The sequence below is a fragment of the Parasteatoda tepidariorum genome, chromosome 3 (assembly GCF_043381705.1).
Source record: "Parasteatoda tepidariorum isolate YZ-2023 chromosome 3, CAS_Ptep_4.0, whole genome shotgun sequence".
NCBI lineage: Eukaryota > Metazoa > Arthropoda > Arachnida > Araneae > Theridiidae > Parasteatoda > Parasteatoda tepidariorum.
The window spans coordinates 59,247,792-59,264,787 of NC_092206.1; the positions used below are offsets into that span (position 1 = coordinate 59,247,792).

Below are 16,996 nucleotides of genomic sequence, written 5' to 3' on the forward strand. Positions count from 1 at the left end.
CAAATATTTTTCCGATGTGTTTTGGATATTCGAATGACTGCTGGTGAAGATACCATTTTGTTTTCGTTTGCATAAGAAAGAATATCAAGCATTTTTCTTTTTTAAATTTAATTAGTCACAATAAAGAAGGAACGTTGCAATGCTACATGCTACATTAACGACCTCTCTAGAGTAACTGAATGACGGTTCATGTAAAAATCGCAGGTAAGCGTCTCATACAACAACGCCCCCTATAGTTCGTTGCAAAAGAAAAAAAAATTCTTTTTTGCCGCCATTTTTTAGAGCTACAAAAATTCGTCTTTGAGATTTGCCAAAAACAAAACAAAATGGAATTTTATTTTTTCAGGAGTGAAGCATTTTACCAAAAAAACGAAAATGTACCAATTCCCATGACATGAAACTTTATCTTGGTAGACGTACGTTTTGGAAATGTTATCTCATTTGGAATCCTATTTATTAGAGTTAATATGGCGACATCATCTGGTGAACGAAAATAGAGAAAATTTGGAAAACATTAATAATAATAGAAAATTTGGAAAACATCATAGTACATTCCTATACAACTAAAAACAGGATTGGTGTTGTTGTTAATTTACGTCGCACTAGAGCTGCACAATGGACTATTGGCGACGGTCTAGGAAACCTCCCGGAGGATGATCCGAAGACATGCCATCACAATTTTGATCCTCTGCGGAGGGGATGGCACCCCCGCTTCGGTAGCACGCGAAGTCGAGCACTTTACGGTAGCACAGTCTAATGAGGACCAATACCGCACACCCTCGGTCCCTACGCAGACTGATCCAAGTGGTCACCCACCCGCACACTGACCGTAGCCAGTGATGCTTGACTTCGGTGATCTGCTGGGAACCGTGTCTTAATCAGTCCACTGCGGGACCTAAAAACAGGAACAAAGGAGAAGGGTGAGGGTCAAGACATGGAACCGATTTCCACCCCAGATGACATATTAAAGCGTTGCGATCACGATCTTGCTGCAGTAATAATAATAAAAAACTTGTGCAGGATTTTGGGAATGTGAGGGAGAACTCGTTTCGAGTTTTTGCCGGAAAATATTTTGTATCAATAATCTGTTTCGTATGGATGGGTAGTCTATTGTAAACAATAACAAGCGTCCTTAAATCGGAAGAAATTTAGAAAATTTCCGGTGTATCCCTCCACTTATGTTATGACTACGAGGAGATGTGTGAACAAGCCTAATATTCTATGCAGTTTTGTTATTGTAATTCGGGTTCAAATCTAAACATAATTGTACCATTCATAAGAGCTTTCAGAATGTATTGATTCTCAGAGGTCGTAAGGCCAAAAAAAAATTTGGAAAGTTAATATCTCATTGTGAATAATTCTTAAGGTTTGCCATGTTTTGTATTTTATCCTTTACTTGGCTACATTTGAATGAAATGTTGCCAAAAATATCTTTTTAAGTTAGCCTAATTAGAAAATATTCTAATGATTATAATATTAATATGATAATGCTGAAGTTTAAAGGCTGAAAGAAAGAACTCGGTACATGTGAAATACTGCAAAAGATATAATGCAATAATATGATGGCGCGTTTTTTCTATCTGCGGCGTAAAAATATATCGGAAGCAGTAACCCGGAAGTCTTGAAAGAGCAATTTTACCACTAGCGCCACCACCCTTAGCTTTAGATCACCCATCCATTTCGTAAGTTCGTTCAACAACAGCATGCGATTTCGACAAAAAAATAGAGGCAGTGAGAATTGTCCCTTAGAAAAGATAGTGCTGATAACTTTGAAAAGATTATTAAATATAGCTAATATGTAAAATTTTAATAATCGCATGAAATTTTTATAATTTTATTTCCTATAATTGCTTTTCATTTATCTTCTCTTTTTCCACCCATTTCTCCGAAAAAATTTTTTTTTTAAATTTTGAAGGCCTAATTTTTTTTTTGATGCCCTATGACTATTATTACTTTTATGCATGTGGCATCACGAAATCTGTACACCGACAAGAAGTGTGTTAGCACTAAATTCTAAATGTCTTTCTAGTGTGTGTGAATGTCCTAATTTTAAATCATGAAAGTAAGTTAAAATGCTTATTTGCACCTACAATATTATGCAAAATTGATTTTTTGATCATATCTAAATATTTTGACCATGATATGTGGCCATATATAATTCTTGTTTTGCTGATGTTTACAGATTTCCGTTACTTAATCGTTTCTTTACGATTAGTGTTAAGCTGCTCCTATCTTGAGTTTCATAATTATTTTTAAGATTTGAAAAATCGAAAATACCTGATCTTTTTTATGCATTATTTCTCGTTTGTTGTACACGGAAATTGTGTGTTTGTTTATATAGCACTTTGACGACAATATAAAATTTCGCTGTATCTTATTCGTTTTAAAGGCTTCAATTTTAAGTTTTAATTAATTCTCTCCATTTTGTTATCTTCCATTTAGTCTACTAACTTTTGTTTCGTAAGCATGCTAGTTAAATTATAATGTCCGTTTTCCATTTCTAGCTAAATATATCCTATCCTGCTACTGGGTGCCAGAAACTCATCGAAATTGATGATGAGAAGAAACTTCGTATGTTTTATGAAAAGCGTATGGGACATGAAGTTGAAGCTGATGGACTTGGAGATGAATGGAAGGTAATTTCCTTTTTATTTTCCTCTTTTCAATATTTTCAAAGAGGAATTGGTGTTTCCTGTTCATATTTATTTTATTATGCATCTTATATCCTTTTATTTATTTTTCTGATCTTATGTTCTATGTCAATTTGAACCATTATATTCAAAGTTCAATTTAATTTGTATGATTACTATGAGATTTTTTTCCTTCATCTTGAAAAGACACATGGAGGTTATTTTGAGATTTAGGCATCTATAAATTTTGATTCTTAAAGAGCTAGTCACCTTTTCGTTCTTTTATCTGTATCATTTTTTACATCCTTATTTATTTGACTGTATTCAATAAATCAAAGAGATAGGCAGCATTTTTTCTACCTCAGTAGTGTATCTGCCAAGTCACCTGTTTTTTAATGAAGACTTGTATTTCAATACTACCTCCTGTTTACTTGTGTATTCTCAAATTTCACCGTATTTGTTGAAGAAATTAAAAAAAAAAAAGTTATCGCTTTAAAAAATATCCGCTAATGGCGAAAATATCTCTTATTCCCCAACAGACGGTGCAGTATGTTGAGTGTTTGTAGTTGTCTTAGTATAAAATAATTATAAATATTAGTTGATTACAATTTATATACATTTTTTTTTACTTTGGTAAATCTCTGTATTTCCAATTTTGAATTTTTCTTTTTAACTTACATGATTATGCCCAATGTATCAAAACTTTACTCATGGTCTATAAAAAGTCGCTTCTAAAATCTCCGGTTACTTTATTTCTCCAATGTTCATAGGTATGCTATAGAGACACTTTATCAGTTACTGGTGTTATAGAGTAACTGCATGCCTGCAATTTGACAAATCATTTTGTTTTTACATGTAGCTGCCATTTTTAGTTTTCTCTTTATTTTTTGCTCTGTGTTTAATTGATTACTACTTATTTACATTGTTCATGAACTGCATTGTTATCTAACATAAATCTTCTAACTATATTAAAACTGACTGTGTTACTTAACTGTACCTACAAAGAATTTGATATGTCAACTAATAACTGATTTTGGCAATACTTTGATAAGCTGTTTTATTTAGTTTAAACCATGCTTTTAACTATCATTTTAATAACCAATTTTTGATATCTCATGATATTTGTCAAAACCCTTACATTTTGGTGTAAGTACCATTATAAGCTATTTGTATAAATCATTCTATTTGTTAAAATTAAATATATATATAATTATTAATGCATAGCTGTCAACTCTACTAGGTTTTGCTAGTTTTTATTGGTTTAATAAATATAAATAGTTAATTATTAAATTATAAATGAAAATGTACAGCTATAATTCATCTATTATACGTCTGATTTGTTATTTAGCTTAACTTTAGAAAATTATAATATAAAGAACATATATTACATATTATAAATAAATATACTTATCAATCATGAGTAAAATCAAATTTTATTTATTTCCACTTTGACTACCTCTTCCTTTCTACTTTGACATGTGATTACAAAACAATTGTTTAAAAGCTAAATTGTTAATTATATTTCAGCTATATATGAATAAAGCCAAAATTCAAAATTTTTCTTTCAATTGAGATGACTGCATAGATTAAAATCCATGTAATAAAACTTATAAAATAAAACATTGAAATAATATGCAATTCGGAAATTTATTCTAATAATTGTGCTAATTGCTCATAGTAATTGTGTTCTTTTTTTAGAAGTAGAGTAACTTTTCTAAAGTATTTTTTTACAATAAACTATATAATCTCAACATTTTTGATAAAGGAAACTAAGAAAATTAATTTGATTTTACACAATTCTAAAACGAATGAGCATGTGTGTTAATATAAAAAATCAAAATATATTGTAACAGTAAATTAATTTTTAATTTTTCAACCAATTATCTCCTGTGAATATTTAAACAACAGTTGCAGGGCCACCATTGGCAAGTAAGATGCAATTATTTGGTATTAAAATCTATTTGGTATTAAATTTTGTGGCTGTAGCTTGATATTTTAAAAGCTGGCTGCTCATTTTATAAGAAGTTAATTGTTTTAAATATAATTTATTGCCAAACTAGGAAATCTGCCAAGTATAGTTATTGACAGATTGATTTAAGTGATTACTTAAAAAAGTCTTAAATTAATATGCAATTATGGTTAATCATATTTATGAATGCTAATTGCAGTAGATGCCTTGAAATTGCAATTCCAGCATTTATTTTATGAATAGGTTGCCTTTCAAATTATTATTTAATAAAACCAAGCCTGAGCTACAGATAAGAGGCTATATGTTTTTTCACGCCATACATTTTACTATCTTTCCTCTTCCCAAATTAAATGAAATATAATAAAAATTTTGTTAAATTTCTCCTATTCTAAATTTTTCTCAGCATTTGTTGTATTTATCAGACCTAATACATCAGGCATGGGCAAACTTTCTTGGTCGAGGGCAAAATATTGAGGAAAATAAAGTTTGGTGGGTCGAGTAGATACTTCTAAAAATTAAAAAAAGACATAAATTTTAATTTAAATATTTAATGAAATTGCGATTTCATTTTTAAAAGTTCCTTATATTGAGGTTCGAAGTGAGATGTGCTTATTTTAAGAAACGAGGTTAAATGCTTGTCTGTTAGTCTATTTCTGAAAGGATTTTTTATAAGGTTTATAGTTCAAAACACTTGTTCACATAAATAAGATGAAGCAAACATGGCCCTAATTTTCTGGGTTTTACAATGACATTATATGTGTGCAATCTTTCCATACTCAATAAATAATGTAACAACTCGCGCCGGCAGAAAAAACCGCTCCTTCGAGCTTAAAATTTCGCGGTCTACCACATGTGATGTACAATTCACCTATATTAGTTTCCATATGTATGCTCCTCGAGGAAGACAAAAGCTCGTTGGGGCCAATCTACGGCTATTCTATAAAGAACTTCTGCTTTCAGCATTTTATATTGAAGCTGTCTGTATTCCATGTTGTACTATTTCCATCAATTTATGTTTTGTAGAACAAAAATAGGAAAAGTAAAAAGGTCATCAGTAGCTTTAAACATAGTAGACAAGAAAATGGATGTATAATGTATCTTGTTTATGTTCACCACGGATAGGCGAGTTAAAATTCTATCCGGAGGCCGGATAAAACCTTCCGGCGGGCCGTAGTGTGCCCATCCCTGTAATACAGCATAACTCATTGCATTTTTTCGCATACGTGTGTTAACCTTTGTCTTGAGAGTTATTTATGAGATGCTGGGATATATTTCTTTTTATAGAACAAGCTGAAAATTTTTTACAACTGCTAATTTGATATTTAATTTTATGTTTTTCAGAATTACGTAGTTCGCATTAGTGGTGGTAATGATAAGCAGGGATTTCCCATGAAGCAGGGTGTTTTGACATCTGGTAGAGTTAGACTTCTTCTTTCTAAAGGACATTCTTGCTACAGACCAAGACGAACTGGTGAGAGGAAGCGCAAATCTGTTAGAGGCTGCATTGTTGATAGCAATTTAAGTGTTCTTTGCCTAGTTATTGTTAAAAAAGGTATGAATTATAAGCTATGATAACTATTTTGTTTAAATTATTCATTTATTTTATGATAATTATGGTTATAATAATTTTTTCATGTAAATTAGGTGATCAAGATATTCCTGGTTTAACCGATACAACTATCCCTCGTCGCCTTGGACCAAAACGTGCTAGTAAAATCAGAAAATTATTTAATTTGGAGAAGGATGATGATGTTAGACAGTTCGTAGTAAAGAGGCCTTTACCTCAGAAAGAAGGTAATTATTTCATTAAATTTAATTAGTTCAGTATTGTGTTTGATTTGTAGTTTATAGGTTTTCAAGTATTTTTTATTCAATAAATGTTCGTATACAAAACATTTTTGGATTTATATTTTTAACTTTTTTGTTTGTTTACCAAACTCATCCCAATGGCATGAATTAATATAGAGTTCTATAAAACTTAACGTTTTCTATGAAATGTGTGATTTTTGAACAATTGTGCCAAAATGAGATGGAGATGAAAGGATTAAAGATGGTTATGCATGTAAATCAATGTTTTTATTTTTTCTGTGTCTGGGAATATTTAAAAATGTTGGTCTGAGTGACTTCTTACTTTCTGTACTTTGTTTTATGTAATGAATGATATGATTAGTTTAAATTTAAACTAATTATAATAATGATTGCTGAAAAATTTCATTGTTTATTTTTTGTTCTTTCCATTTTGTCGAGTTTCTTTGAGATAAAATTAAAATGCTAACCCTGTCTTTAATTTATTTTTAAATTGATTATTCTATGGGAACTGTAGTTCAGTTTTGTTTATAAACTTCATCTTAATGTTACTGTTATTCTCCAGCCAAACTTATTTTATCCAATATTTGATTTGCTGATAATAAATTCTATCTTAAATAGTGCTATGAGTAGTTCCTTTATAATGTGTACAATAATGTAGTTTATTTGAATGAATGGTTAAAGATAAGAATGATGACACGATGACGAGCCTGAAGAGTTTTTTCTCATCAATACTATGTAGGAGGGAATGAGTTCTTCATTTTCATTTACAGATGTGTTGCTGAGAGATTCTATTTTTGATGTATATTGAGGCATTTGTCTGATTTTTTGGTTAAATTTAACTGTTTGCACTGTGATCATGATTATGATGAATCGCTATAATATCAGACTAGAGTCTTTGATTTGATAATGAAACTATAAAGCAATTCTGATGTCTCATTTTAAATTTGTTATAGTTTATGTACTGTCCCTGCATTTATTCACCCACTGATTAAGCCGGCTATTCTAGTTATCTACTTTCATAGTAGGCAAATTAAAATATTTTAGAATGCGTGTCTTTTTTCTATTATCCTTCTAAATTGATTATTCTGTGGGTACTGTAGTTTTAATGTTTCACTAGTTCAGTTATGTACTTTACTTAAATGAATGGTTAAAGTTAAGAATGATGACACGATGACGAGCCTGAATAGTTTTTTCTTGTCAATACTATGTAGGAGGGAATGAGTTCTTCATTTTCATTTACGGATGTATTGCTAAGATATTCTATTTTTGATGTATATTGAGGCATTTGTCTGATTTTTAGATTAAACTTTACTGTTTGCATTGTGGTCGTGATTAGGATGAATCGCTACAATATCAGACTAGAGTCTTTGATTTGATAATGAAACTTTAAAGCAATTCTGATGTCTCATTTTAAATTGGCAATTTTTGTTATAGAGTTTATGTACTATCCCTGCATTTATTCACCCACTGATTAAGCCGGCTATTTTGGTTATTTACTTTCATAGTGTGCAAGATGTGGGCAAATTAAAATATTTGGGAAGGCTTCTCTTTTTTTCTATTATCCTTCTTAAATAGACAAAATATTAGATGCTTGTATCAATTCAATACAATAAATTGTAATTTTTTTTCTTCTGTAAATTTAAATAAACTTTTTAATTTTGGTTGTTTGTCATTTAGCACGTGAAATTTTTTATTTTTTTTAAGTTTGCCAAAGTTTAAAGTAGATTGAATTTCTCAATGTTGAGTAATAGTGACAATGATGAATTGCTCTAATCAGACTAGAGTCTTTGATTGAATAATGAAACTGTGAAGCAGTCCTGATGTTACATTACAAATATGAGTTATCTAATTTTAGCAATTATATCAGCTATCTCTTGTGTAAATTATATCCATTGATTAAGCGGGCTATTCTAGTTTCATAGTGTGGTAAAAGTGGGCAAACTAAATTATTTAGTATTATATACTGTTTCTGCATATATTCAATCACCCACTGATTAAGCCGGCTATTCTAGTTATCTACTTTCATAGTGTGCCAGATGTGGGCAAATTAAAATATTTGGGAAGGAATATCTTTTTTTTCTATTATCCTTCTTAAATTGACAAAACATGATATGCTTGTTTTCATTTCAATACAATAAATTTTAATTGATTTTTTTTTCTTCTATAAATTTTTTAAATAGGCTTTTTATTTAGTTTTGGTACTTTGTTAATCCTTTCTGCCATTAACAGGGCTGATTGTGCTCTAGAAGAAATCCGGATTTCTGGATTTTTCGCTAACAGTGATCCGGAAGTTTCCGGAGATCAAAGGTCCAGGCGTTTCAAAAAATCATTGATCACATAAGTTTACGGAAATCAAATTTTCAAAGGTGGAACTTAGAAACACAGATTATTTTGTTTGTAAGGGAGAGCCTTTCAACTCAGGAAATTTTCCAGAATTTTGACTTGGACTCACAATCACCTCTGCATTAGCACTTTGTTTTTTTTAATTTGACAAAGTTTAAAGTAGGTTGTATTTCTCAGTGTTGAATAATAGTGGTAATGAATTGCTCTAATCAGGAGTCTTTGATTGAAGAATGAAACTGTGAAACCGTCGTGATGGCACATTGCAGATATGAGTTATCTAATTTTAGCTATTATATCAGCTATCTCTTGTGTAAATTGTACCCATTGATTAAGCCGGCTATTCAAGTTATCTGCTTGCATAGTGTGCAAGATGTGGGTAAATTAAAGTATTTCAGGAGGCTCTTAAAAATGTATTTTGCATAATTATTTACTTCTGAAATTGACAAAATATTAATATGGCTCTGTTAAGTTATTCTTTTTCTTTGAAAGTAACTATACTATATTGTTGATACTTCAAATGGGCTATTTTTTATTGTGTATACATTAAGATCATGATGATTTGCTATAATCAGACTAGAGTCTTTGATTTAATAATGAAACTATAAAGCATTAATCTGATGTCAAGATTTATATTGAATTTCTTATTTTAAACTGCTGTACAATTATTTTCAACCATTGATTAGTTTCACTATGTAGTGTGCATGACATGAGTAAGGAAGTTTGTTAAAGAAAAAAAGAGGTTTTGGGGGTTTTGCTGAAAAGTTATTTTTTAAGTCTTTATTTGCAGGATCGTTGTGTTTTTAGAAAAGTGGTTAAATGTGCTAAAACAGGGTTACCACTCCACAGGAAAAACCTGGAAAATACACGGAATTTAAAAATCACCCTAAAGTAACAGGAAAAATACCAGGAATTTTGTTTCTTATTTTTGTCTTTTAAAAAATGGTGACCACTCAAAGCGTAATCTATGGGATATTTACCCATATTTCAGCTATACTGAACTATTTCATTTACTATAACATTATTTAAGTATGTTCAGCAGTTTTTTCCAGCAATTAAAACTAATAAATATAATTAGTCTAATATTATATAGCTCACACCAGAGCACAGAAGTTCTTCCATTGCTTTTTCTCTAGTGTTTTTAGTATTAGTTATTGCTCTCAAAATTTTCAGTGCTCTTAATTTATTTAATGATATTATTTGTTTTAATTCATCTCTTAATGATTTGATTAAAAATTTCAGATTTGTTAAATAATAAGAGTGTAGGGACTGCAAAATTAACTTTTGACAAAAATGTTAAGCTTCAATGTTCATTTTGTTGAAGAAATGATGAACAGTGTAATAAATTAAAATAAAAATTTATTAGGACCATGCTCAGATACTGCATTAAAATATTTGATTTCTAATTGTGGTTCCAAGTAGTTTTGAATTATAGTTCTTAGTGCTAGTTAGTAAAAATTAACTGATGCTTCAAACAATTTTGAAAGTGCTAGATTGATGCTCTAAATTGTTCTTAACATGCAATTGCATCAGTGTAATGCTTAAATTTTAGCAATTGAGTACCTCATATTATTACTCTCTCATGAGTATTAGCTCTAAAAAAAGAGCTAACTTTTTGTTGTCTGGTTCTCTGTCAGCTCTAGTTTCTTTGTAATCTGTATACTATTATTTGGTCTTGTGTTACGTCATCCAAATCTAAAATTTTTTTTTTATTTAAAAAATATATTGTGTCTAGGTGCTAGGGATATGCCTTATTATTTTCCTACTTAAAAGGATTTTTTTTTTCTGATCATATGTAATTCTTGTTATATTAAATACTGCAGAAAAGTTGAATTGTCTTAGGAAGTAAGGAGTTCAAAATATCTTTTTTGTGATGACACGATGACGAGTCTGAATGGATTTCTCGAGTCAGTACTATGCTAGATAGAATGAGTTCTTCATTTCTTCTTGCAGATGTATGCGATTAGAGTTTCCAATTCTGATGTCTTAAGAGGCATTTGTCTGATTTTTTCCCCCTCTTTTTCTAAGTGGAGTCATATCTATTGACAGATGGTTGCGTGATTGTTAGACTGTGTGAATTGTAGTGTTCGGTCATTGCCAACTGTGCATAATAATGCTGTTTTAAGTACTTTGCATAATTTTGCTGTTTTAAGTACTTTAATAAATCAAACTTTATTTGGTTTAATTTATTTGTCATTATTTTATTTTGTAGCAGATTATTTGATTTATCTACGTTAAAATGTGCAGATTTTTCATATGCAGAATTCTCTGGTACGGCTTGCCTAAAACTTTTAGATGCTGTATTGCATTCTCTTACTAAACGAGCCTGTGATGATGTTATACAGATCATATTTCAAATGATGAAAAACTTGTCTGAGACTAAGTTTTTTATAAAATTAATGAAAGAATTATGCTTATAATACACGAATTTAGCATGTGATTTTTGTACATTCATTTTTTTTATAATTTATCTCCAAAATAAAAAAAAAGATATAATTAGTCGTTTTTTTTTAATATTTTTAATTGTAAGAAAACTGAGAAAATGAGGCCTGATGATACAGATCCAATGCTGAGTTTGAATGAAATTTATTTATTTCAGATATTGTCTTTAATTTTGGCATTTAACCTTTCCTTATTTTTGCTTTTTTAAACATGTATGTCTGTGATGAAATAGATCCAACGCTGAGTTGTTTGATGAGAATTTATTTCTGATTGTGTTTTTTAATTTTATTTTGACATTTATTTGCTGCTCTAGATAGTATGATGAAACAGATCCAACGCTGAATTTTCTGATTGAGTAATAAGTCTGATCTTGTAGTTGCAGCCTTTCTTTTATGTTTACGTGTCTTATGTTTGGAAATCCAGTAATATAATAGTAATATTGCCTACATAAAAATTTATGTTCTTAGTTTGAAATGTTGATATTGTGATATTTCAATTTTTGAATTAAGCTTGGCTGTGACTAGTAGTGTTTTATTAGGTATAGTAAATATGTGGCTTTAAATACATACTTTCTCCCTGCAGGTAAGAGACCACAGACAAAAGCTCCTAAAATTCAAAGACTTGTTACACCCGTGATGTTGCAGCGTAAGCGTCATCGTATTGCCTTGAAACGCAAGCGTGCTCAAAAGCGAAAGGATGAGGCCGCTGACTATGCAAGATTGTTGGCACAGAGGGCCAAGGAGGCTAAGGAGAAGAGAGCTGAAGAAGTACGCAGAAGGAGGTCTGCTTCTCAGCGAGAATCTGTGTCATCTAGTGGTCATAAAATGAGTACTAGTAAATAAATGTTCTATTGAATGAAAAAAAAATAAAAGAAATATTGCAATTTGGTTTCTATTTATTAGTTTCGTAAATTAATTTTTTTTTAAATGTGAACTATTATTTTCTGCATAATCAATAAAAAAACTATATATCGGATTGTTTTTAAGGAAAAACAATATTATAGAAATAGGACAAAATTTGATGATGAAGCGAAAAATAACGATGGGTGTAGTAAAGTAATAAAGTTAATGATATAATATACAGATCATTCTCTTGTAAAGAATGTAACGCTGTGAATTTTGGAAAAACTCTGCTACAAAACGCTAGATCGCATTAATTGGTCAAAAAATACGATAAGTTCAGTCTTGAAATATTTTTAGAGTGGCACTCATGAATATCTGTGTGCGTGAAGTTCCTTTTTCGCTGTGGGTTAGAAATCCTGAATATCTTGATAGTATTTTATCCATTCTGTTTCAAATAACGATGGAACCTTAAAAAAAAGCTGTTTTAATTTTATGTAATTCCTGATTTAGAAATTTTATCAATTTAAATGTTACTAAAAAAAAATTTTTTTTTTTTTGAGGCCGTATCCCTAATAGCATTAATTTGTATCAGTCTGATGTTGATTTGTTATTTCGCTATCAACCAACTGCAGCCCAATAACGTAAGTTCCTCATTTTTATTTTGTTGCATATATGTCAGACATAGCTGTCTTAAGTTCTGATTAAATCGTATTTGTTCCGACTTATTAACTTTGTTCCGAAAATACGATTTTAGGTCAAAATGTTCTGAATTTATTGTATTTTTGCACATTTTCACTCTTGATGTCAGTTTTCTTTAGACTGTGGACAGGTCTAGGAACAGGGCATGTGATTTTTTCGAGAATATCGCAGAATTCCGCGTATCTCACGACTATTGGTTTTCGGAATTAATAATCTAAAATTTAATTCGACAGAATTTACGCGAAATCTCTAACAGGGATGTAATTTTCCCCCCGTTTATTTCCGCCGAAATTTTTTTTTAACAAGTATAAATATTTTATAATTTTCCGCGGTGCGAAAGTATTGAAGTCATCATCAAAAATCATTTCCTTGTGATAAAACTGACCTTGATACAGGGATGTGATTTTTTTCGCTTTTGCCTCTCGAATTTCAGCCTTTTTATCAAGAACGTTTTTTTTTTCAATAAATTTCCCGTTTTTGTTTTTTGAAAATTCAGTCGTTGAATTAAAATAATTATATTTATTTACGATTTTCAAAGATGAACAGAAAATTCGAACTACGTCCTAGCTCCTAACCCTTCCCTTACTTTTAATTATTTTAACTTTTCTCTTAAACGCACAGAAAATAAGATTTTCCGTTATTTTATTCGACAGCCGAATAGCTCGATATTCTCGCAACTCAGACGTCGTGACCTTGTTTTCTGGCATGAAAGCTAACGAAAAAATAAAGGTGGATTTGCGGAGAAAATATTTACAGGGTATCCGCGCATCTGGAAAGTCATGAATTTCGGTATTGAACAAAATTTGTCATGATTTTAACTATTTTTGTTAGAAAATCATGGATTTAGGTCGCTGAAAAATCTAAGTTTTAAAATGGAATTTAAAAATACCCCCCCCCCCCCTCATTTCATGGTGTTCCGAATATCTGAATTTGTAATAAAATCCTCAGTAACGGTCATATTTTATTAAAATATAAATTGTTTTTATCCTGTCCTTTAAAAGTTATGATTTTCTTTCAAAAAATGAAACAAACATTTCTAGAGCGAATTTTTTAAATTTCTGTGATTTCAGATTTTTTTTTTTTACAGGGTTCCCGCGGTCCTTGAAAGTCCTTGAATTTTTTTTGCTAAATTCAGGTCCTTGAAAATGCTTGAAAAACGTCTTAGGTCCTTGAAGAACTTGATAGGTCCTTGAGTTTGTCCAATACTGTCGGCGGCCCTTTTTATAAAACACCCGCGGATCTTTCTGTTTCGTTCCCGAGCTCTCTCACGTGGTTTTTAACGCCACCGTTTCTAACCCTGCCTAGCGTCTTGGTTTCTGCCAAGCGCGCGGAGCGCAGCAGACAATCAATGCGTTCGGGGCGAGACTCCACTTCATCNACTCTCTTCTCTCTATATAGGCAAAGCATTTAGGTATTATATTTGAAATTAATTATTGCCACAACAAGCATTGTTGCTTCTAGTAAAATAGAAGAGAATAATTTTTAAAATTGGTCTTAGATTAAGGTCCTTGAAAATTTTGTTGAGGTCCTTGAAAAGTCCTTGAATTTCAATCTCATCATAGAGTGGGAACCCTGTTTTATCAATTTAAAATTCTAGCCGAAGCAAGCCAATCATTGGCGAATTTTTTTTATTCCAAAATGAGAACAGAAAAATCAGGAGTATTTCTTTCCTTTCAGAGGAACAAGAAAAGTATCTTTAGAATGTAATTCTGCAGAAAAAAATTATTTGCTTTTGTATTTTTTTCAGCTATTTTATGGCTTCAACTCTTTTCTTTACTCTGTTTTTTCAGAGTATAACAGTTTTGGCTATACCTATCATTTCAATTTATGTTATTATAATGCTTTTTTCAATTTCTTGTGTTTTTGTCGGAGAAAATAGTAACTTTGTTAAGTCATGAAAAATTCTAGGAATTAGTCATGAATTTGAAAATCTAAAATGTAGCAGATACCCTGTATTTATTTGCTCATTCAATTAATCTTGTAAATTTTTATTTATTATGTCTAAACAAAACAAACAAGCCTTTTAGAAATCGTAAGTCCAGACTGCAAATATCTCGATTCTTATTCACGCGATTTTAATACCAATCATCGATTTTCGTTTTTACACGATTTAAAAGTTGCACATTGCGATTCTTATTTACTCTATTTAAACATCGTACATTATGATTCTTATTTACGAGATTTAAAAATCCTATATCGCGATTTTGTATTTACGCGCTTTCAAAACCCTATATAGCGATTTATATTCACGCGAGCTTAAAATCCAATGTGATTCGTTTTTGCAGTTGTAATATCAGACATCGATTTTCGTATTTATACGTGCTTTAAAAATTAGACATGGTGGTCTGTATTCGCGCGATTTAAAAATTATGCATCGTGATTCGTATTTTTTAAAATTCGATATAGAGTTTCATATTCACGTGATTTGGATTCATATTCTCTCAATTTAAAATTCATGTGATTCATATTCATACAATTTTAAAATTATCGGGATTTATAATCGTATGGATTACAAGTTTAAAAATCGAACTTTTTTTGTCAAATTTTTGTGCTTTTTTTTTTTTTTTAAATCCCTGAACTAGGCATTTACATATATGTAATTCTCATTCCAATTTGATTTCTTTGGATTGGCTAACTTGGATTAACAAGTTCAAGAACTGCTCCAGAATCTGGTTATATCGCGATTCTTATTCCGGCAATTTTAATATCGGTCGTAGATTTTCATATTAAAATAACCGAGTTAATACCAAATAACGGCTATCTGATTTATAAGTAACGTGCTGCAATTGGTTTTCGCGAGATTTAAAAATCGTCCATCGCTATAGCTATTCAATGTAATTTAAAAATCCAGTATTGCAATTCGTATTCATGCGATTAAAAAATTAGGTATCGTGATTCTTATAAACGCGATTTAAAAATTCAATATCGTAATTTGTATTAGCGTGTTTTTAAAATCCAATATCGCGATTCATATTCATGCGATTTTGAATTTCAATATCCCTATTGAGAGCAATTAGATTTCTTGAATCAGTTATAAAGATTTGATATTATTAGTAAGCAATTTAATTAAATCTGTTAGCTTAAAAATTATGTTAAAGTTAGTTAAATGGGTATGGTTTATGGATATTTTGTTTTTCACTTAGTATCATATTTTCCCCTGATTGGCTTAACACGCTTTGTGTTCCTATTTTTGTTTTTAACACGACAACACGTTGGCAGCTACTGTTTGTCTACGATAGGTACTCTGTCCGCCACAAAGTCNAAACAGTATGACTTGATCAACAATAAAATTTTCTGCGGCAAGTCTAATTGTCGAAGGCAAGAACATGATTCCTACTCATGACGGCTGCCCCATTTGGTCTGAGTGCTATTAAAACTATATTTTTGGTGATACGGATTTTTAATATGCTCAATTACCTCCTGAAATAGTGACATACACTGGTTGTATTATTAGTGGCTTAAATTTTTGGCCGCTTTTTAATTTAATTTTTGCAGCTAGCTCCTGCTTTTAAGGGTAATTAAGTTGAAAACAATATATATGTTTTGTCTTACCTGAAGACTTGATCTAATGATCGGATTTACGTGTTCTAGAACTCAATCTTAATGGATCGGGAGGTGATCTCATTGCAACAAGTACGAATCCTTTAAGTAATAAAATCGGGGATGACGGATTCAGATTTCTGACACTCGAGGTATGGGCCCAATCGTTACATCCCAAGATTGGATCCCTTAATGTTAATTTTCGCTTATTTCACCAAATTTTGAGAATTTTATAAGCGAATTGAAGAAATTTTGCTCACTTATAAAATCAGGGGTGATTGTGAGCCTAAGTCAAAATTCCGGAAAATTTCTTGAGTTAAAAAAAAAACAAAAAACAGTTTAAATCGAAAAAAATTTAAACAAGAATTTTTTCCTATATTTCTTAGTTTACTTAAAATATATTTAAAATTTTACACATACCTATACCATTTACACATAGCTAGGATGACCTGGAGAAGTAATTAAAATTTACAAATATGTCTTTCTTTCTTGAGTTTATGATTATAACAACTATTTACTGATAAAAAATGAATATTAATCATGAATATAAGCTTTATCTCTCTGGCTCTCCCTTACAAACAAATAAAATAAACTGTGTTTTTAAGTTCCACCTTTGAAAATTTGATTTCCGGAAACTTCTGTGATAAATGATATTTTGAAACGTCTGGACCTTCGATCTCCGGAAACTTTCAGATCACTGTTAGCGAAAATTCCGGAGCACAATC

At 30.6% G+C, this 16,996-nt stretch overlaps 1 protein-coding gene across 2 annotated transcripts in view; it reads left to right on the forward strand.

Moving 5' to 3' along the window:
• LOC107447686 (ribosomal protein S6) overlaps positions 1–12,073 on the forward strand; it is a 26,622-nt gene extending 14,549 nt beyond the window's left edge. The window contains exons 1-5 of one of the 2 annotated variants that reach the window (XM_043054380.2): positions 1,722–2,062; positions 2,505–2,636; positions 5,941–6,151; positions 6,244–6,393; positions 11,773–12,073. In XM_043054380.2, the coding sequence (XP_042910314.1) occupies positions 2,057–2,062; positions 2,505–2,636; positions 5,941–6,151; positions 6,244–6,393; positions 11,773–12,032 (759 nt within the window). In that variant the 5' untranslated portion in view covers positions 1,722–2,056 and the 3' untranslated portion in view covers positions 12,033–12,073. Of the gene's footprint in view, positions 1–1,721; positions 2,063–2,504; positions 2,637–5,940; positions 6,152–6,243; positions 6,394–11,772 lie in introns of those variants that run through there. The other variant, XM_071178692.1, reaches the window with a different exon arrangement.
• The last annotated feature ends 4,923 nt before the right edge of the window (positions 12,074–16,996 follow it).